General features: G+C 44.4%; 2 protein-coding genes across 15 annotated transcripts in view; one reads left to right on the top strand and one right to left on the bottom strand.

Annotated features, from left to right (window-relative positions):
- PTK2 (protein tyrosine kinase 2) overlaps positions 1 to 18,281 on the top strand; it is a 196,855-nt gene extending 178,574 nt beyond the window's left edge. For all 14 annotated transcript variants that reach the window (XM_064154375.1, XM_064154374.1, XM_064154368.1 and 11 more), the window contains 6 exons: positions 6,305 to 6,367; positions 10,603 to 10,642; positions 11,376 to 11,482; positions 15,223 to 15,378; positions 15,681 to 15,761; positions 17,042 to 18,281. In XM_064154375.1, coding sequence (XP_064010445.1) covers positions 6,305 to 6,367; positions 10,603 to 10,642; positions 11,376 to 11,482; positions 15,223 to 15,378; positions 15,681 to 15,761; positions 17,042 to 17,254 — 660 coding nt within the window. In that variant the 3' untranslated portion in view covers positions 17,255 to 18,281. The remainder of the gene's footprint in view (positions 1 to 6,304; positions 6,368 to 10,602; positions 10,643 to 11,375; positions 11,483 to 15,222; positions 15,379 to 15,680; positions 15,762 to 17,041) is intronic.
- A 1,133-nt stretch (positions 18,282 to 19,414) lies between these two features.
- Positions 19,415 to 20,894, bottom strand: RPLP1 (ribosomal protein lateral stalk subunit P1). Its single transcript, XM_064154379.1, has 4 exons — positions 20,719 to 20,894; positions 20,518 to 20,592; positions 20,023 to 20,140; positions 19,415 to 19,535 (listed from the first exon to the last, which is right to left on the bottom strand). Exons 1-4 carry the CDS (start codon positions 20,788 to 20,790, stop codon positions 19,456 to 19,458), a joined length of 345 nt encoding a protein of 114 aa, XP_064010449.1. The 5' UTR covers positions 20,791 to 20,894; the 3' UTR covers positions 19,415 to 19,455.
- Positions 20,895 to 21,298: the final 404 nt, after the last annotated feature.

The raw sequence follows: 21,298 nt of genomic DNA, 5'->3' as shown, positions 1-21,298 counted from the left end.
AAGCAGGAGTGACCATCATTCACATAAGAACCCTGAACTTAGTAGGAGTCATAAGGAATCTTGCACTAGAGGAGTAATGAGACACATTAGAGGGAAGAAATGATCAGAGAGCTCTGCAAGGTGTGGGAAAAGCTCTGAACACCACCAGCAGGAGGAACAAATGTGTTGATAATGGGATCTTCCACTGCTGTTTTTACTGCAGTTCCATGTTTTCTTGTTGTCAGTGCCACTGATGTCATGTTTCAGTTGAATTCTGGCTTTCCAGTTGTCAGCATGCAAGTTCTGTGTTCAGGCTCTCCAGCTGGAGACTGATGGCTGCAGATGCAGTAGAAGGTAGTAGTAGTAAGCTACACTGTGTGGGCTCACACCGGGGAGCCTGTGGGTGCATGGCTTCGTCTGACATGGATAATTTACACCAGTGTGGTAAGGGTTGTGACAGATGTCTGTTGCATGTTTGGTCTTAAGAAGCATATTTGAAGGAATGGTTTATTTGGTAAGCTTTTGATGTACCTAGTTACAAAACATTCTTGTATAAGTTTGGGTGCCATGGGTTTATTACAGGAGGCAGGTTTGAATAAATAAATGCTCAGTGTTTAAAGCAGATGCTGCTGCTGCTGCTCTCCAGTTTCTGTAACTTTTCTGCACTTTATAGAGCAAATCTCCAAGAAGATCTTAGTTGTACAGATTATTTTAAGACACTGAAATCAGTGGTCTTGGTTGTCTTGCAGAACTTGGAACAGTGTATTTATAGGGATCTGGAAGCTGGGATTATTGAGTTCCTTGAAGATAAGAATTTATGCTTCATTCTCAGGGAAGCCAGTGGGCACAATGTAAATGGTGTTACCAAGACATTATTCCTTGCCCACTGAGTTGTCTCTCAGGGTTTTAGTTATGCATGGTATTCAAAACTGATCAGAAGAGCTTATGGCTGTGAGGACAACCCAGGTAGGATAAATCTCTACTAAGTCTGGAGAGCTGCTGCTAAATGCTGCCATGTCCAGTACGTGTTCTGGCCAATTCCACATTGTGCCAGAGTTAAGATAGTACTTTTGATTAAAGGATGTTGAAGCTTGGTTTTGGCTACTTTTCCTTGTTAGTGCATTTGGGAATTGTAGTGTGCCTTTGGATGACCACGAGGAAACTGCTGTACCCAGAGTGCTTTGTCCAGTTTCTTACAAGCTGAAGAGAGGGGAGGGGAAAGGAAAATTTCTTCCCTAATTTAGGCATTAGCTTTTCCAGTCTTGAGTGGCAGCAGTGGCTTGTGAATTTCACAAGCTCAGGAGGATCTCATTGTTGGTTAAAACTTTGAAGATCCGTTGTCAGTCAAAAGTTTCAAGGTGGTCAAGAACTTTTTGAGGAATTAAAATGCTTTCTGAGCACTACACTAACCTCTAGATACTCGTGTCATGATTCGCTGAAGTCTGATCTCTCTTGCCTGCTATAGGCAAGTTTCAGGAGATTGATTTTTCCTTTTGAGCACAGAGAACAATAGAGAGACTAGAGCCAGATTTAAATTTTTCACTTCTGTGACACTATAGTGTGGTATTCTCAGTTCAAACTGGCTGCTTTGGAAAGCAGCTCTATTGACACAATCTTCAGACTCCTGCAGTGTTATCTTACTTCTGCTGTTGAGGATTGGACTCACAGGGGACTAACTGCAAATCCATTTAATGTAAGGCATTGCAAGGAGAAGAAAAATCCTCAGTGGGGTTTCTGTTAGTACATTTTTTGTTTCCCCAGAGTTAACACCAACTTGCTCATGACCTGAAATTTATTGCTGCTGCTACAGGGAAAAAAATACAACTCAAAGCATGTTAGTACAAGTATAAGCAGCACCGATGCTGTGTGTGCTCGAAGACACAACTCAGACAAAGAATTAAATCACAGTGCCATTGAAATGGAAATTTGCCAGTCTTCAGAGAGGTTATCTGTGTAAGCAGTTTGCCTGAAACTGCTCCTTTGAGAACATGTGACTAGTCAGTGCTTGAGAGCAATTTTGCTTGCAAGCTGCAGCCTTAACAGAATCCAGATTCCTGAAATTCTGCTGAAAAAAAACAAACGAACAACGAAAGCAAACATATCTCCCTTCATAGGAAGCTTCTGAATGAAAATAAACCCGTTGTGTCAAAACTGAGGAGTAGAGAAGTGTTTATTTTTCAAATGTACCAGATAAATCCATTGGGAAGTGAGAGGAGAATGGGCAGGTGGAGAGGGAGATGTGATATTTGGGGAGACGTTTTGCAGGACCCACACTTCCTCGCACCCCCTGATACAGAGGGGATGTTACGCACCTGCCTGGTGACTTTGGGCACTGATTAAAGTTGTGGGCTTCTCTTGTTAAAAGCACTTGGGATAACAGCATCTCCAGCAAGGAGCACAGAAATCTCTCAATTATTTTGGCAGAAGCTGAAGCAAAGATAAAGCATGACTGTACTTTAAGCTTGATCCAGGCAACTGTAGAACACAGTCTTTGTCCAGGACATGTGCAGGTAGAGAGATTAGATGGCTGCAGTTACAAACACATTAGATCAATCAGGTGGAGTTCTGTCTGTTTGGCCTCCTATGCAAAGAATCTTACTGTTAGGCGGTTTTAGGTGCTGCGGTCCTGAAGGTTTTCCTTACCATTTACATCCTGTGATGTTTAGACCTCATCAGACTACCACAATCACAAGTTCTCACTCTGGAGGGGTTTTTTTTGGTCCTGTGTGTATTTCCACCGTAAAAAAATGAAATTGACAACGATGAAGCAAGATTCCTCAGTTGCTTCTAAGAAAGTGTATGCCTTCTGTGTTTTAGTGTGGAATCTCCAATAGGAGAGTCATCTGTAACCACACAGGAAAGCAGTGGTGGTGGAGATGACATGAGACAGGCTGAACTGGTAGCCAGTTAGTTAGAAGTTGTGGGAAAGCAGCTATGCCATCCTGGGACTTTTCAAGGTGACCTTTTAAGTTCCACAGTGTAGTGAAGTCAGTGATTTTTATGCTGCAGCTTTTGGCTCTGTCTCTGAACACTGCAGAACATTTGGGCCTGTTAAATTACTACCTGCTTCCTCATTTATATTTGGGTTCCAGTTTGAGCCTTTCTATTTTGGCTGTATTGATGGTATGTGGTGTTGGTTTTAATCATACAAAATAACAACATATATGTGCATGCCTTTCAGTAACTCCTCAGCAGACAGAGCAGTGCTGTACTAAGAAATTTATAGTCCTTTCGTGCCATAGGCTAGGGAGAAATAACTTACATAGTTTCCTTATCTGGTTTGGTTTTTTTCTGAAATTCCCACATAGTTGTGGTTTGGTCCTATTCTGACACTGAGAACTGCAATTCAAATATAATTGATGTGATCTGTTGCTAAAATAAGACCTTAGTTTTTAGCCTGAGAAAATCCCACTGAGACTGCAATCTGGCACGTCCTGAGAATTCCAAGACTTGTATGTCCTTTTATTAATGAGTGACTAGAGATACTGGAAATAAATGATGTTCCAGTTGTCAGCATACGATATGCATCCTGTCTGAGAGGTCCCTTTCACAGAAGCATTCAGGTTGGAAGAGACTCTCAGGATTACCAAGTCCAACCAGTGTCCCTACTCTACAAAGTGCACCCTAAACAGTCTCCCCAAGCACCACAACCAAACAACTTCTAAACACATGGAGGGTTGGTGACTGGACTGGATGATCTTCGAGGTCTCTTCCAACCTGGTTGATTCTATGATTCACAACTAAGTGCGTGTCCTGAACGTTTCTTCCCCTGCAACTCAGCTCCCTGTGCACTCTCGGTATAGTCATGCTGCAACAAATGCCAGAGAGATTATCTGTTCGGGTGGTCTTCTCACAGCTGTACATTCACTGCTGGTGGTGACTTGGGTAATGAAATTGCTGTGATGTGAGGTTGTAGAAAGCATTTAAGAGTTTGTATGATTAAAAAGGAGGACTTTTTTAGTAAGACAAGGAGATGGAGGAATTGACTGTTGATTATTCTTTTTTGATAATACTAGAATTTGGAGTAGAGTATTTTTGTGCTTCTGAATCTTTTTCAAATACTCAATATTCCATTATCTCTGGAGCTTGGTTTAGGGGGCATTTTTGGATTAACAAAGTGTTGAAAGTGCAAAGAGCATTCAAGACCCTTGTAATGAAATTGTCCTTGACTATTTCCAAAGTCTTCAGGTAGTTCCCTGGCTGGAGGCAAACATGAAATGATGACAAATTGTGAACATCAGTGTAAAGAAATATAGTTAGTTTTATGCTTTGATAAGCAAGCCTTGCTGTTTGCTTTAGCTTACAATACGAGAATCACAACTTACTTTCTAATGAAGTATCTAACACACCCATATCAAGCAAGACTTTAATCTGGAAAAATGCTTTCATCATAGGAAAGGAAAGAAACTGCACATCTCTTAGTGGTAGGTTTCATCTTAAAAATTGTTACAAATTCTGAGAGAAACATTAGGAAATCTCTTGCTTGTGTCTGCTTCAGTTGCTTATGTTTCAGATGAGGTTAAATGTTCCCCTGTCTAGTATGATTTGGCTATTTTTGATCTGCGAGTTCTTTCAGATGGTGACTGTCTCTGGCTGTGCCTCAGTCTGCAGAAGACTGAATGAAAATCCAGAGTATAAGTCATTCTCATAGGTTACCAGCACAACTAGAGTATTTGTAATGACAAAAGATAAATATTAGTGTTATCTTTGAAAGTGCTGTCTGCCCTGCTGGCTCTTTAGGGGCATTTAGCAGGATATGGATGTCCTGGGTTAGGGTGGATCTCTCCCCCAGTAAACTCACTACACTGGATTTTTGGAAAGTCAGGAAAAAGGAAATTGTATTTCTTATCGTTTAGATATAACAGTATAAGGAGAATAAACTACTACAGAAATACAGTAACCTTAAGGAAGTTGGGGAAGGAGTCAAGCGGTGGTGAAGGAGCAAAAGCAGCAGCCAAAACAGCAGTGGGAGAGGAAGCAGCAGAAGCAGCAGGAGGAATGTACAAGCTGTGCTTCCAGACATAAAGCTCTTGATGTTCCAGTGAAATTGTATTAACTTATTTGTTGTTGCCATTATATGGTCTATCTCTAGAATGTTCACCTCTCCACTCCATTTCTAAGTTTCTCTGTTCTAAATTTTATTGATGTCTGACCAAGAAGTCTAGCTCAAACAGCCACAATGGGAGTTAGAATTATTCTTTAGTGCTTTAAGAAAGAAGGAAGGAAATGCATCTGGAGTGGCTTTAAAGAGAGGGATATATTTGTCTACCGAAACTGACCCCGAAAGAATGTGGAGTCAGTTTAGTTACAGGCATATTCACACGCCTACATTTCTCTAAATAAAAGGTTTTCATTCTCATGCTCTGTGTGGTGTTCTTACATGCAGACATATGAAGGAAGTTGTATTTACACTGACATGGGTTTGCATTTTATCCATTTTCACTACCTCCTTGTGCAGTATTGTAAGAGAGCGAGTCAAAGAGCTAGATAAATCGTCTCTGGTTTTGCATGTCAGATGTAGTGCACTAGAAAAGCACTCTGCTAAACTTGTGTCTTTAGATGAGTGTTAGCTTTTGTCTTTCTTGGCAATTAGTGTTTTCTTCAAAGATTAAATAGAACTTACCTGGATGTGCTGGGGAGATGAGGAAAATGGACCATTTCAGTGAGGGGAAAACAATCATGTGCTCTTATTTTTACTTTTGAAAACAATTGGGCCACCAGTTCCTCTATCTCACTTAAAACATATAAATCAAATTAATTTGCTGCTTGTATCTGGAGAATAGGGCATCTGGATGTCTTTATTAGCTTTCTCTATCCAAATGCAGTGCTTAAAGAGCTCCAGTAATTGGCCCCATTTGCAGGCTTGGAGAGGGAGCCAAGTACATATAAGCCATCCTCAGGCAGGAAGCTGGGAATTAATGCACAGCATTTCTCATCCTGTGGTTCAAACTTTGCTGTTGGGAAGCAAACTTTTTTTTTTCCTCAGAGTAACTTCTGCTGCCTTTGAGAAAATTAAAATGCAGGTTTTCCAATGTTGTGTTAGGGAAATGGTGCTATCAGTATTGCTAACAAGAATTATTTACACGTGCTGAGAAGGGGTGGTTGTGAGAAGCAGCCAAGAAGGCTGCCAGAGGAGATTCAGTAGCTGCAGTTGCAGCAGTGCATAGTGGTAGCTGCGGGGGGTGTAGAGATGAAATGAAATGGCAGCAGTATTCATCAGTGGACATTTGTATTTTCCTGCCTTCAGAATGATTGTTTTTTTTAAGCCTAGGTTGTGTGTCTGGGTAAGCAGAGTGCAGAATGAAATAGTTCATTTTTCTTTCAGAAGCCTGATGTGCGGCTCTCCAGAAGCAGCATTGACAGAGAGGATGGAGGTCTCCAGGGACCAGTAAGTATGTGTGGGATCTTTTCATCTCCCAAGTCCTTCTCCAGTTTCCTAATAGAACACATACATTATGTTGATAATGGGAGATGATTTAAAGTTATTGCTGAATGTTTCCACTTTTACTACATGGTTCTACAGCTTTGCAAGAGACTTAGCTTCTGCAGGAGCAGCAGCCATGGCAATTTTCTTCATGCAGTGGTTATGGGGATTTGGGTGCTTTTTTCTCCTCTTGAAATTGTTGTTGAAACAAATACTATTATAATGTTTCTGCAGTATTTTAAGAATTCATGTACTGTATAATTGGGCCTTTTACTTTAAAACGTGAGTAGTTTTCCAAAAGTACTGTCAACAGGAAGCAGGATTAAAATAACTTCTGCAGTTGTTTAACTATCTGAAGAGTTTTCATACAAGGAATGTAAATGTTACTGTTGTATTACCCAGAAATGTGTTTGGGGTAAGTGATCCACTGTAAAACAAATGGAATAAACCCCACAAGCATTCCAGTACTGCCAGACAACAGCTGCAGCCCTGGTATTCTTTCTCAGTGGTTGAACTCTGGTCTGTTTAACTCAAAACGCCTCTCCAATTGTTTAATTGCCACTGGAATTTCTGAATCATACTGGTAGAAAGGAGGGGTTAGGTTAGGGACTGTTAGTGACAGAAACCTGATGCTTCATCTCCTGTTTGTTTCCAGGAATCATCTTCTAAGCGTTTAATATTTTGAATTTAGTTTCCTAGTTCATTTGGGTGTGATTCTAAACTCCTAGTTCGGCTTAAGTATATTTCACCACCCAAGAATTTAGTGTAGATAAAATACAGAAGTACAGGCATGAGTGAGCACATTAATGGCACACTGCAGCAAGTTCTCAGAGGCGTTCACATCTGAAAACTTCTAAATTCCTTCTCACTAAATTGGAGAAGAGTATCAGCTCTTGTGTCTTTGCTATTGTTATAACTTTATGTAAGAGAAGTGAAATATTGCTGCATTTTGTGCTAATCATGAAGGTGCAGAGTTTTAAGTCATGTCAGAAGTTTGATTCAGGTGTCTGTCAGTGGTGGTGGGTTTCAAGTACAGCTTCTTGCAGGCAGCTGATTTCCTTGACTGCTGCTTGATTTTTAGGTGACTGCCTGGGATTAAAGTTACAACACCCATATGCCAAACTGCTTGTAGGGAAAGTGCTGTCTTAACAGATGAGGTAGTATAATTTCACACCCCATCTGAGGAAGTATGAAGAAAACACTTAGAGGTCATGGAAAAATTACTTTTAGAAGTGACTCTGATTGAAGGTAGCTACATTTCTAGTTCCAGAATTCAATTTTGCGTTTTTGTAGTTCTTAATACCCTCAGAAGGTAACACTGACTGACATTGTTTGCAGTAGGAAATGTCTGGTGCTTCCAGGAGTCAATCTCAATTTGTCATCGAGAGGATGAGAAATAGGCAGTGATTCTGGGAGAGCCAGGATTAGCTATAACTGCCCAGCCTCACACAGAGATTTCATTGACAATGGCAGGGACAGAATGCATTTCACAGAAGTTATTTGTTTGCATCTTCTCCACAAAGTGAATTTCTGTTTTATTAGCTGTCATGGCACTTGGGACACAGAGCAGATAGCACAGCAGCTCTGATTCCTGCTCAGGGCAGCAGCATCTGCACAGTTCGGGGGTGCTAGGGGAGGAGGAGTAACACAGGGTCCTGTTCTTGGATGCAATGATAGAAATGAAAAGGTAGCACACACGTTTCAGAAGTGGCTAACTGATGAGCACCTGGCTGTGTAACTTTGTGCATGCTATTTTTATATATACTTTTAACACACAATCTTCTGGAAATAAAAATGCAGTAATTGTTCCAGTGCAATTTTTTTTCCTTCCTCTCTTCTTCTCCCCCAAGGGTTATCAAAGTTGAAATACTTAGACTAACAACACAAATCAAAGTCAGTGACATGACTGATAGTGCTGGCAAAAAGCAGCTGTATTTTATGACTGTAGAGGGCAGATGTATGACAGTGTGAGATCATTGTCCCAGTGGGTTCCAGAAATCGGTGGTGACAGTAAAAGAGTTTTAGGACTTTGGATCTTTGATTTCTAGTCCTGATTTCTGAAAGTGATTTTTTTATTTTCCCCAAGTCTTTAGTTACAGACTTGGAGTATTCAAGGTGCTAGCCACCATGTTTCCACTCTAAAGTATTAAGCTGATAGAATATTGTCTATGAAACTTTTAAGAACTTCAGGTTTCCCCCTATGCAATGTGGCTTTTGTGGAAGGTTACTGTCTGAAAGCTGTTTCTTGTTACAGGTGTTGCAGTTTTCCATAGTAAACTGATGGAAATTAGCTTGAAGTAGGGAATTCATATGGGAATTTTCAGGTCATGCAGTTAAAATTTGGCAAAGTCCTGAGCAGCTGAAAGCAGGCCTCAGGAAATTCCAGGCACCTTCAGCCATAGGAACCATTATCAGACCTGCCTATACTTCAAAAACATGAGTTTCTTCAAACGTCAGGCTGAAACTCTGAGCAAACACTGAAGCACAACTGTGAGTATCCCTCCAGTTTAGACATAGAAAGAGAGTGAGCTGTCAAGGCATGAGCTTCTCACTAGAGTTTGAAGGATCTCCTGCAGACTTTCTGCTCAGTATCCCCGCAGTCATCTAGCACTGAAACGAGGTGGTGGCAGAGTTCAGACAGACCAGCATGTGTACTGCTGTTGTCCCTGTTGCCTGGATGTGCTTCTGAAAACAGACAGTGAGATAGCTCCAAAAATAGTTGCGGAAAAGGTTAGGAAGAAAAGGTAATGAATTAACATCTGCAGGTGGTGATGGACAACAGAGCCAGATTGCAATCCAGAGCTGAAGGCGAATGGCGGCCAGTGCTGTTTTCCTACTGCTGAAATCGAATCCAAGCTGTCTGAATGTCACCTTCCAAGTGTTCAAAAGGCAGCTTTCTCAGTATCTGACTTTGCAGAAAATGGTCTTTATTTTACCTGAGGATACAGTTGGCTCCACTTGCAGAGCTTCATACCTATTATACAGGACCACCTGGGAACATGGAGTAGTTATAGAGATGTGTCTGCTGCACCCCAGGCAGGAACTTGCCACGGTTGCCCCCTGTCCCTTGAGTATCATGTGTTGCTGGGTGGAGAGAGAATAGGGAGTCCTCCATATGGATGAGGACAGGCTACAAGAGTTGGGGCTCTTGAGTCTGGAGAGAAGGCAGCTTTGAGGAGACCTTAGTCTTTCAGTATCTAAAGGAGATCTACAGAAAGGCTGGCGAGGGACTATTTACGAGGTCTTGTAATGACAGGACAAGGGGTAATGGGTTTAAACTGGAAGAGGGGAGATTTAAACTAGATGTTAGGAAGAAGCTCTTTACAGTGAGGGTGGTGAGACACTGGAAGAGGTTGTCCAGGGTGGTTGTGGATGCTCCCTCCCTGGAGGGAGGCCAGGTTGGATGAGACCTAGAGCAACCTGTTCTAGTGGGAGGTGTCCCTGCCTATGGCAGGGGGTTGGAACTGGATGATCCTTGAGGACCCTTTCAATCTAAACCATGCTATGATTGTATACCATGTGTCCTGTCTGCCTGACAGGTCTGTCCCAGAGAAGGTAGAGTGTGGTTGCAATCAACTGTATCTCTTTTTCCCTGATGCTCCTTAAGCTTACCCCAGAGCTCTTTCTCTAAGCAGGAATTCCTCTTCCTGGATGCACCTTGCAGGACCCCCTGCACCGTGCATATGGCACTTGGCTGCTGGTTGTGTTGGCACCAGAGCTGCTCACCTTGGTGACTGAGGTTGGCCCGAAGGTTGTATAAGTGTAGTTACCAAAGGAAGTTGGTACACTCTTAATCTGCACATTTCAGATGAAGAAGTGAACTGACCTTCAGCAAGAGCTTTTTAACAAGGCCAATATCTTGGTTTTGTAGTTGTTGCATAGCTGTTCCTTCTTCACTGCCACGACTAACATAGTTCAATCTCTGAATACAAACTGCAAATGGCTGTGGATGTAGCATGACATTTGATGAATCGTGAAGGGTAAACTGTGACATAGAGGCCAGGGTTGTTGTGAACAATGCAAAATAACTGAAAATTCCTTTCTGACTCTGTAAATGCCATACTTGTAGTTAGGAACTAAAGATGGTGAATAGGGATGTGTGCTTGAGTGTTGGGAAATGTGCTAAGAACTCTGAGATTGTGCTGAAGAAAGTTGTGAGCATTGTAACAACCAGTCTAAATGTGTGCTCTGTTTTACAGACTGGTAACCAGCACATATATCAGCCCGTGGGTAAACCAGGTAAGCAGTAAATTCATAGACTGTCACTTTGAATCCTGTCTTCTGTCATCAGTAGTGAACAGAGATTTACATCAGTATTTTCCAGCAAGGGGTGGATCCAGTTCCAGATGGAATGCATAGATGCTTTGGTGTATTATGTGCTTGACTTCACTGTGCAGCCTCCAGATACATAGGCAGCAAAGCCAAGAAAGTGCTTCATTGAGAGGCCCAAAGTGTCTAGAGGAAGCTGAGTCACTGTGTGGGATTTCACCATGTGTGGAGTTCAGACATGTAAAACAGTAGACACCTACCTTTAGGTTTCTCAGTCTCAAAGTGAACCACACCCAGGATTTCTGACATGAAGAAGTCCAATTTTCCCAGACACACACCACATGTGTGGCACTTGGCTGTGGTACAAAGGGGTGAGTACTTCTTGAGGTCTGGGGGAGGTGTATTGAGAGGAGTAGCAGTTGCCTCATAAAGGGATTTTCCAAGTAGCTTACTGAAATTTCCATATTCTCACAAGCACAGGATAACTTGATGACTGCCACAACCTTTTGTCTGCATTTTGCCAGCAGAAATACAGATTAAAGTGTAGCTCCTACAAACAACAGTTTACTGTAAGACACATGAAGATGTACAGCTCCTCTGCTAGCAGAGCAAAGCACACGTAGCCCGTGCAGTGCTGGCAGAGCAGCATGCAGATACCTCTGATGTAATGATCTTCTGCAATGCAAATTGCTTTGTTACCCAGATCACGCAGCTCCACCAAAGAAACCTCCCCGCCCGGGAGCCCCCAGCCATTTGGGCAGCCTTGCAAGCCTGAACAGCCCTGTGGACAGCTACAACGAAGGCGTGAAGGTACCGTGCTCAGCACCACATGAAACTAAACACTGACACTCTTAGTCTGCTGTTCCTGACATAGAGACCGTGGAAAGATGAAGCAATTAAACTTCAAGTAAATGTTGTCATGGGGCAAACATGCCCTGCAGGGAAGTGGGGAGTTAACTGGTAGGCTCATATCCTCCACTACTGTGATTCAGCATGTTCCTCACCTAGAATTTTCCCAGCTGAGTTTATTTCTAGTTTGAAGGGCATATGAGGTCTTTTGTATGGACTCAGCCCAGCAGCTTTGTAAAGCAGGAAGGAGCATACCAAGGGTTCCCAGTTGCGTGGGTAGTACCAAAGTCTCCTGTTCTTGGTCACAGAGAAGTGATGTGTCTGAACTGTGATGCTCCAAAAAACTCCTGCTGCAGCCCCAAAGCTAAATCCCTACTAGTTCTGGGAAACAAGGGAAGAGGGAAAATGGGCTGTCTGACCTGTGAATGGGATACTTGCTGTCTTGTTTCATCTCTAGTAAATAAGCAGTAAAGCCAAACCCAAAACTTCTGCTTTCTAGCAGAGATGGTGCAGAGGGCTGTGAAACAGCATCCAGTCCCCTGTTGGTGTCAGTGGAGCCACTCCTTAGTATGTCAGTCACTTATAAATCCATGCCTCTGGGTATTGTTCCCTGCCTTTGGGACTCTGTTATCTTTCAGATCTTCAGGAAACAGAAACTCAGGTGACCTCAGGGCCTCTCAAGGGGATCCAGTAGAGCTATTTCTGATGTTAGCAGTTTCCATCAGCTCGATCTAATAGTGGTTGGGGATTGTCTGTCAGGAGTATGCCAACAGAAGTACAGCTGATCTGTGCACGTGGCCATTTTATTCTTTCACAGCCAGCTGCAGCTCCGCAAGGACTGTTGGTCTTAGGTCTTACTGACAGTGTTACAGCACGATCCATCCTACTGCTGTGCCCATTCTGTCAGCTTATGCTACCCAGGGAGGTGATAGAGCTGTGGTCCAGCTGCTTCCAAAGAGGAGGAACATGGGATCTGCACAGGTTTCCACTGAGGCAATCCCTGCTATAATCCACGTTGCTGCTGCTAGCACAGCTCCTTATGGAAGGAGAACCTGTGGCTAATTGAAGCCCTGCCAAGCCTGTAGTGAAGCAGAGGAGTGCATGCTGTGGTAAATAAACTACACTTATTTTAGGTGGTTTAAGAAAATACAGAAAAAAAAAATCCAGTTCATCCGATCATGGAATTCAAAACTGGCCATCAAGGCAAGGCCTTCAGCACAGATCAGTCTCACCCACCTGCTCCTGTTCTGAGGTGATCAGAATTTCTGAGACTTGGTGCAAGCAGGTGCAGTGGTGACTGGGCAGGATTACTGACGATAAACTGATGCCAGTGCTTTTCAAGCTGCCAAGTGCAGAAAATACCAAAAACTAGTAACAGATGTGTTACTAAACTTGGCTCCTCTGAAATTTCCTTTTGCAAGCCTGACACTGGAACACAAAAAGGTTTTCTGAAATGCATCCTTTTGAGAACAAACAAACCTGAGCAGCCAAAGTCATCAGTACTAACAAGTGAACAAGACTTGTGTGGTAAATAGCTTCTTCAGTAGAAATGAAGGCTGGGTTGGTTGGGTTTTTTTCTGTAAAGAGCTTATGGAAAATGGATTGTTTTATGCCCCTTCAAGAGAACAGCCCCTTATTTCTTGGTAGTTGTACAGCTTTCTTAGTATCTGCAGCCCTAAAGTGAATATGCGTCTGGGGGTTATTTCTGACTCCCTTCTCCATACACCCATTTCAGTTTCCCTTTTTTTGCAGAAGTCAAATTACAGTGAGTATTTGAACTGTGTTTGCCCTCAGGAGCCTTTAGGACATGCACCAGGAAGTAGAAGGGTTTGCATTACTTGCTGAGGCAAAGGCCACACAGAGAACCTGGCTTTACAGTCTGCAGAACGAGTGTTGCTGTTAGGTACCAGCAAAAAAAAGAGTGTTAAGAAATGCAGTGTCCCCTATTCTTAAAGTAAGGGCCTGAGGAGTTTCAAAGATGAACACTACATTTTCTTAAGTCTCTCGACTGTACAAAGGGACTAGAACTGCACAGGACGTGTTGTTTCCAGCTGTGGCAGAGCCCCTCTACTCCAGTCCCCACTCTGCTGCTCCCCAAGACTGGCTTGCTCCTGTCAAGCTTTGCATGACTCTTTCCCACGTGTTAGTACAATGTCAGCATGGGTGCATGGCAAAGACTTCCACCTCCCACGCGGGCACGCAGCCGGCCGCCAGCGCAGGGTGCTGCCGTAACAGGCAAGAGCTAACATGAATGACTGCTGGTACTGTTGAGGATGCATTTTTGTTGCAGGCTTTTTAACAGGTCTGTTATTACTACACATGTTTTGGATTTGGTTTGTTTTTTTTTTTTTCCTGCTGAGTTTTATTAATATTGTTTTTCTTTTTTCCCTTCTTTTGGTAAATTTCTTTAACCTTCCCCCACATTCTGCTCAACCATAGCCATGGAGGGTAAGCAGTGTGTGTGTGTGTGTGTGTGTATGTGCCCTATTCCAAAATGTCTTTGCATGCGACTTTGCCAGGTGCCTATTTCACTTCTTGATTGCTGAAACCAGTTAGAATCACAGCCTTTCACTGGTGATTGAGGCAATTACACTGCTCCTTTTCCTGAGGTATCTTCTGATCGATGCACCAGACTGAATCTCTTTAATAGTTGCTGGTACCCACTTGTGAAATTCAACGAAGTAGAATCGCCTTGCACTAAATCCTGCACTCCTTCCTTAGACAAAGTTTCTTCCAAACATTTCAGTTTCTTCAGGGTAGTATCTTGGGTGCTTCCAGTGAAATGTCTGAAGCTAGGGCCATATAGAAGAACCAGTAGTAACCCAGTGTGGTGGGCTGAAATGCCATGAGCCATCTCAGATCAACAGAGGATGGGTGACCAGTAGAAAATAAGCAATTTTTTAACCTTCTGCTCCCACTGAATGGTTGCTTGGGCATCTTGTAACAGAGAAGAGATGCAGGGAACTGGGCTGCTGTTACACTTCAGGAGCAGAGGTACTAAGGACCTGACAGAGGAAGTTTTCAGCGGGTTTGTTTTTCCTTTTCTGACCCGGGATTATTTGGGTTGGTCTTGGATTTAACTCCACATAGATCTGACTCAATGAAGGTTTTGCATGAGTAACAACTACAGGATTTTAAACTTTATTCAGGTTTTTTCTCATCTATTACAAACAAGCTATGGGAACACTTAGTGTTTCCCACCTGTACTGGTGGCACCATTTCTGTTAACATTCAATGAACTTCCACTAAGAAAACAGTAAGCTGTACTGCGGTAGTCAGTATGTTAACGATGTGCTCTGACATTGTTTTGGAGCACAAAGCAATATTCTGGAGCAAGAACTTTCTTGTTGCCTTGGCAGTGGAATTTGTCTGTCAGTACTGAATAACACTGATGTGTCAAGCACTTCCTACTCCTTGTTCCTGACAGTTCTTTTCTCTGTTGTGGGTGTCATACTGGGAGATCCTCAGGGAAATCCTGGTAAAGATTTCCAAGCATCGTGTCACAGCTCAGGCTTAGTCAGAAGGACTAAAGAAAAAATCCTTCAGATCTGGGAGCAAGCAGTGAGCGTGCTTGCTCAGCCAGGACAGGGGGACGGGACGGGAGCTGTTGAGAGACCTTCCCGGCACTCTGCCGAGACTGGGAAGTTGCTGAGCTCCATCTGCTGGGGACAGGAGGTGAAACGAGTCCTCTCTGCTTCCAGATTCAGCCGCAGGAAATCAGCCCTCCTCCTACGGCAAACCTGGACCGCTCCAACGACAAAGTCTACGAGAATGTCACTGGGCTGGTGAAAGCGGTCATAGAAATGTCTAGTAAGATACAGCCAGCTCCACCGGAGGAGTACGTACCCATGGTGAAGGTATGGAGGGGGTTCCTACAGTCAGCGGCTCAGTTCTCATTACTGAGTTGTGCACTGTCTTCTCTGCATTCTGCCTTTTATTAACAGCATTTGTTGGATGAGTGATTTTTTTTTTTAAGTAACCCTTTGGTATCTTGTTTTGATGGTGAAACACAGAAATGCAGTTGGCATTTCAAAGTCTCTCAGACATGTTCTAACTCCCTTACCCAGATAAGGAAGTAAGTTCATCTGTTGCTTCCTGCACTGTGTGTTTCATCCATTTAGTCCAAGGTTTTTTAAGTTGTTTATGCCTTCTTCCTTAGGAGGTTGGTTTGGCACTGAGAACCTTACTGGCAACAGTAGATGAGAGTCTCCCAGTGCTTCCTGCAAGCACCCACAGGGAGGTATGTAGAGCTGGGGCATTGTTTCAGTAGCCTTATCTAGGACAGCTCTCTGGACATGTTTTGGCTCTCTCTTCATTGCATATGTGTATTTTGATTCACTGAGTAGAGTCTGAACTCTTGGGTTATCATGGGACGTAAACGTTGTTGGAATTGCTGCATGGCTTGTAGTGTTTTACCTGAAGATGCTCAGGCAGAAGACACCCACCCCTAGGAAGCTGACATAAAAAGTGTTAGCAGTGTTCACACAAAACCAGTGTTCTAATGCAGAGACCATCTGGGAGTTAACTCCTAGTTCACGTGTTACCTTTCATTAAGCTATGGCTTGCACACAGTCATGGAACAGGTAATTGAGCATAGTTTGGTGTAGCAGGAAGGGTTTGATGGGAACATAGCCTGCAGTAACCTACATCTAGATGAGAAGTGATTGAGATTTCCTAATGGAGTTCATGAGTCAGGAATAAAACCACTGTCCTCCAAAACTTTGAATTTAGCACAACAATGAGAAAGACACAGAATGGCTCTGGAAGTGCCATTATAGAGAACCTGGGTGTGGCTTCTTGTCTTGGGTTCTAATGCAAGTTCCCAGAGACTCTAATAAATTTAATAGACCCAATGACAATTTATAGAATTTACAGAGTGCCCTCCCCTCTTCCCCCTCCTTTCCCAAAGATAGGGATTAGATATAGGGAGAGAGAGAGAGGTAAGCACACCCAAATAAATCAATCTCACTCGAGGAAAAGTTTAACAATAATTTAGAAAGAAGGTATTGGAGGTAGGGAAGTCTACAAAGGATAGGGAAGGAAAAAACAGCAAAATACAAAAAGGGATGAATACAACCCGAGCAATGTGATGGGGTCTCTGCCTAGTGGCTGCCACGTGGTGTGCTGGTATGCAGTGTGTGTGTGTGTGTCGAGAGGGAGCGAAGCCAGAGAGAGGCCCACCCCTGGGGAGGGGCCAAGACCCCTAGGGTCAGGTTCAGGGTTACTCCCCCCTGGAGTGTTAACCCTATACACTTCTTGACCTGTTTATTTTTTGAGCTCCTTTAAAGAGCAATATTAAATGACAAGGTTTGCAAGGTTAACTCTAAAACATGGGATTAAAATCCAGAGTCAGTGACTTGAGTCTTGGTGCTATTTAACAGCTGGCAAGGATGCTCTTGACTTCCACACAGGTGCAGAATATGTCTGCTCCCCTTGGTGCCCACAAAAACCTCAAGCAAAGGCTGTTGTGGGAGGGACTAATGCCTCTTACAACTTGCACAGATGACTTTCTTGTTCCAGATTGAGATGGCACAGAAGCTGCTAAACTCCGACTTGGCTGAGCTCATTAACAAGATGAAACTGGCCCAGCAGTATGTCATGACCAGCTTGCAGCAGGAGTACAAAAAGCAAATGCTGACAGCTGCTCACGCTCTGGCCGTCGATGCCAAAAACTTGCTGGATGTTATTGATCAAGCCAGACTGAAAATGATCAGTCAGTCCAGACCGCACTAAGTATTGAGGGAAGAGGTTCATCAGTCCAAGAATTCTGATGTTATTTCACCTTCCACCAGCAGTGAGGATTAACCCAGTGTAGTCCTGGCTTTCCAGCGCCTCCTCCTTCAGCAGACCTGACTGACCACTGTTGGTTCTCTCTCATTACAAAAGTTCAACCCAGTTTTTATCATAAAGCCAAGCTGGTCTGGGATGCAGAAAGTGGCATTATCAGAAGGTGAAGTTTGTACAGAAGCCCTCGGGATCTCACACCTATGGAGCACACTTCACTTTCCTACCACTGCATGGGGCATGTTTTGCCCAGAGCTGCCACGGGGTTACTGTCTCAGAGCCAACCCTGTTGGAGCAGCAGATTGGAGAGAGATATTGTGAAGTGAAGAATTCGGGGAAACCTCAGGGCTGAGAATTCTTGCCCACAGTATATGAACTATCCAGACTGGAATTTTTTTATTAGAACACTTACGTCGCAATATGCTAATCACAATTTACAGAGAAAGAATAAAAAGCTATATTTTCAAGACTTCAGTCATTTCGAGACAGACTAAAGCCCTCTTCATCTTCCTGCCTTTTTTGTGAATGTGTGAAGCATTTGTTTGGAACTAGCTGTAGAACACACTGAAAACTCGTCTTTTTCACCAGAATAACATGCCAGTTCTTTTGTAGCAAGTTGTTTTCCTTTGAAGCAAAAATGCTGCTTTGTACCAGAGCAATTCAGAGCTGCATTTAGAGTTCTGTAACCATTACTGTCCCCCATTTTTATATAATTTATAAAGACAGAGTAAAGCCATGCCGAATATTTTAAACCCACTGTAGTTAACTAACCCATCCTTTTTGTCTATCTATCTTGCCTGGGAGGAGTTACAGTAGAGCAGTGTAATTAGATTTTCCTTGGTTTTCCAGTTATGCCATCTATTCTGTTAAAATAAAAACCACACTCCCTTTTTGCTGTTGAGGGATATAAATTATTCTCAGGAAGAATATAATGAACTGTACAGTTACTTTGACCTATTAAAAAGGTGTTACCAGTGATGCTCTGAATGTGTTTATTTTGTGTGTGCCCTCCAGAGGAAAGCACTCAAGGTTATTTATCTGCTTGGAATCTTTCCCCATACCCTAACCACAAGCCTTTACCTACTAACAGTTGCAGCAGTAAGCATTCAAATAGGGAATCCAAGACTTTTGGAGGAAAGACTGCCTCATGAAGACTACCTACTGTGAAACACAGGGAACAAATCCGTTATCACTGGAAGTGACTTGTAATTACTTGGTGTCACTCCTTAAGAGTTCTACTATCAATCTGCCATGGGGTCTTTTTAAAAAGGGGTGAAGAGATGAAGCAGCTTTGAAAGCCTGGCAGAGTTGATGTATGGAATAAATTCTTCCATGGCAACCTGTATCTTTAAAAAAAAACAGAACAAGCTGGTTTCCTGGGAAGGTAGGACAGAGCAGATTGCTTCCATTGTGGGTCTACATGTGGCACACAAGGCCCCTACACAGCTCCTGCCCCTTTACACCCATGGGAACATTCTGGTAAGGCATAATTTTCATGTAATACTTTCAAATGCGCCTCTAAAAGACAGCCTTTACTTTGTTGAGCTGCTTTGGAAATGCCCTGTTCAAATTACTTTAGAAATGCTCAACCTCCGTTTCTCCTTTCATAGCAAAGTTAGACAATCTTCCATACTTGCCCTTCAAAGCTGTTTTGAGCTGGTGCTTAACTTCTACAGGCTGAGCCTGCTCAGCAGTAGCATCCTGGCTTTAGCCTCCCAACAAGGCACTGTACCTCAGAATTTCAGCCCTTTTCCCCCCAGAACTCTCCTCTGATGAAATGCATACAACCCCTGCTGTGCCATAACCTGGTACTAGAAACTGCCTGGTGGCAGCTGTGCTGTTGTTACAGCTTCAGAGAGGCTGCAGCACCAAGTCACAGCACTTACTAAACAGGACCAGAGCCTGTAGCTGCCAACCTGTCATCACAGTTCCACCTTCATCCATACACAACAAATGCTATTTGAAGCTCTGTCACTCTGTTGTGCCCACCCAAAGTGTGAAGAACCAACAAGGGACAGTTGCAAAATTCTGAAGTACCATGTGATAGCAGTAGTTTCAGCACCTGCAGGTAACCATCCACTCCACATGCATCCACACAAGAGACAAGAATACAAGTCAATGCTCTTTATTATAGACAGGTACAAAACTAATTAGTCAAAAAGACCAAAGCCCATGTCATCATCAGACTCCTCTGACTCTTCTTTCTTTTCCTCTTCTTTCTTCTCCTCAGCTAGAAAAGCAGAGAAATCAGGGGGTTTCCATTTTTGCAGCGCATAAATGTCTCACAGCATAATAACCTTTGCATACAAGACTGCAACATCGAGAGGCAAGACCCAAGCAATCCTAACAGGCCATGGAGACAAGTATTTACAGTTCTAGCAAAGTTGGTTTGTGCCTTCAAAATTAATTCCTATCTAAAGAACTTCACAAAGTAGGTGTTCTCCCTTCAGCCATCAGGATGAGAACCATGACAGAAAAAAACTGTCAGCTTTAATGCTACCTCAGAATTAATTGTGGACAGTGACTCAGATGTGCAATTTCAGCCTTTCTGGAAGAGAGTCTGTTCTGTTCTCCATGATACACATAAGGCACAACCAACCACATTAAAACTGCAACAGGAAAGGCCAGACTGACTCTCAAGATGGTAACAAACAACTTTTTAACTAAGTATTTGTTCCAGTACAAGGCCACTATGCTGGGTACAGAAGCCCACTTACCTGGGGCAGCACCGCCTGCAGGTGCAGCACCGCCGGCTGGGGCAGCTGCAGCTGGAGCCCCACCACCACCAGCTCCTACATTGCATATCAGGCTTCCGATGTCGATGTTAGCTAGAGCCTAGGGAGAACAAGCAACAGGAAAGACTCGTCAGGACAGGGTGCGTGGGGCTGACTTGCCGGCTAAGTCACACCATGAGCGTGGTGCTGAGAGCAGGCTATGCCAACCCAGCAGCCTGCTCCGCTCAGCGTCAACGCACCTCACGGCTTCTCTCGTTCGTTACATAGTATTTTTAAACGACACATCCAGGATCTACCGCCCAAATCCGCACCACCTCGGAGCCGTTCATTCGTTGCGATCTCTGCCCGACTCCCCGTACCGAGACGGGGACGTCCTCACACATTTCCCACCGCCCCTCGCTGTCCCTTTAATGGCCGAAACAGCTGCTCCAGCCACCCCCCGGCTCCCCCTCCGTCCCGGCCCGTCCTCTCGCCCACCTTCGCGAAGAGGCCTGGCCAGAAGGGCTCCACGCTCACTCCGGCCGCCTTGATGAGCGCGTTGATCTTGTCTTCCTGCAACGAGAGAGGCGCTTAGCAGGCAGCCCGCCCGCGGCTCCAGCGCCTCCCGCCCGGCCGCCCGCCATGCCGCGGCTCGCCGCCATCTTGTGCCGGCGGGTGCGGGGCCCGGCCCGCACTAACCGTCACGGTGACCTCGTCGTCGTGCAGGATGAGGGCGGAGTAGATGCAGGCGAGCTCGGAAACGGAGGCCATGGTGGGGGCGCGGTGCCAGTCGCCGGGTGGGACGGCCTTAGCTTCAGCTGAAGGACACAGCACCTTAGGCCGCCAGAGAGGAAGAGGGACGCGTGCCTGGGAGGGAGCTTTATAAGAGCGCCCAGAGCCAATGGCAGGCCCGGGGACAGAGCCGCAGCAGAGTCGTCAGCAGGCCGCGGCCAACCCGTGGCGGGCATCGGAGCTTCGCCAGTGCTGTCAGAAAGCGCTTCGCCAATCGCAGCCTAGCAAGGTAGGACGAGGGCGGCACTGGGGCTCGGCTGGGTGTGGCGGTACCGCAGCCGTCATGGCGTAGCCAGGCTCAGGCCCCTTCCTACGGCCTCTGGGCGGCGCTGAGGCCTCCTGCCTTTCGGCTTCCCGCCTTCCTTTCCGCCCTGCTCCCCTCTCTCATATCCTCGTTTCTGCTGCTGTACTTCTTCATTTCCTCCCTCCGTCCCTTCTGTCCTCGGTGCTTCTGGGGCCACCTGTGTCCCAGCGTTGCGCGTCCCTG

This window comes from Pogoniulus pusillus, chromosome 14 (assembly GCF_015220805.1).
Source record: "Pogoniulus pusillus isolate bPogPus1 chromosome 14, bPogPus1.pri, whole genome shotgun sequence".
NCBI classification, from domain to species: domain Eukaryota; kingdom Metazoa; phylum Chordata; class Aves; order Piciformes; family Lybiidae; genus Pogoniulus; species Pogoniulus pusillus.
Note: the sequence above shows the minus strand (reverse complement) of the source record. Positions and strands in the feature narration are given on the sequence as shown.

What these genes read in the sequence shown, in the direction of transcription:
- RPLP1 (XM_064154379.1), bottom strand. Translation starts at nt 20,790, where the DNA reads ATGGCCTCCGTTTCCGAGCTCGCCTGCATCTACTCCGCCCTCATCCTG. An exon ending in ACGACGAGGTCACCGTGACG is followed by an intron (nt 20,593 to 20,718) that starts GTTAGTGCGGGC and finishes CTCTCGTTGCAG; the next exon opens with GAAGACAAGATCAACGCGCT. An exon ending in GGCCAGGCCTCTTCGCGAAG is followed by an intron (nt 20,141 to 20,517) that starts GTGGGCGAGAGG and finishes TGTTCTCCCTAG; the next exon opens with GCTCTAGCTAACATCGACAT.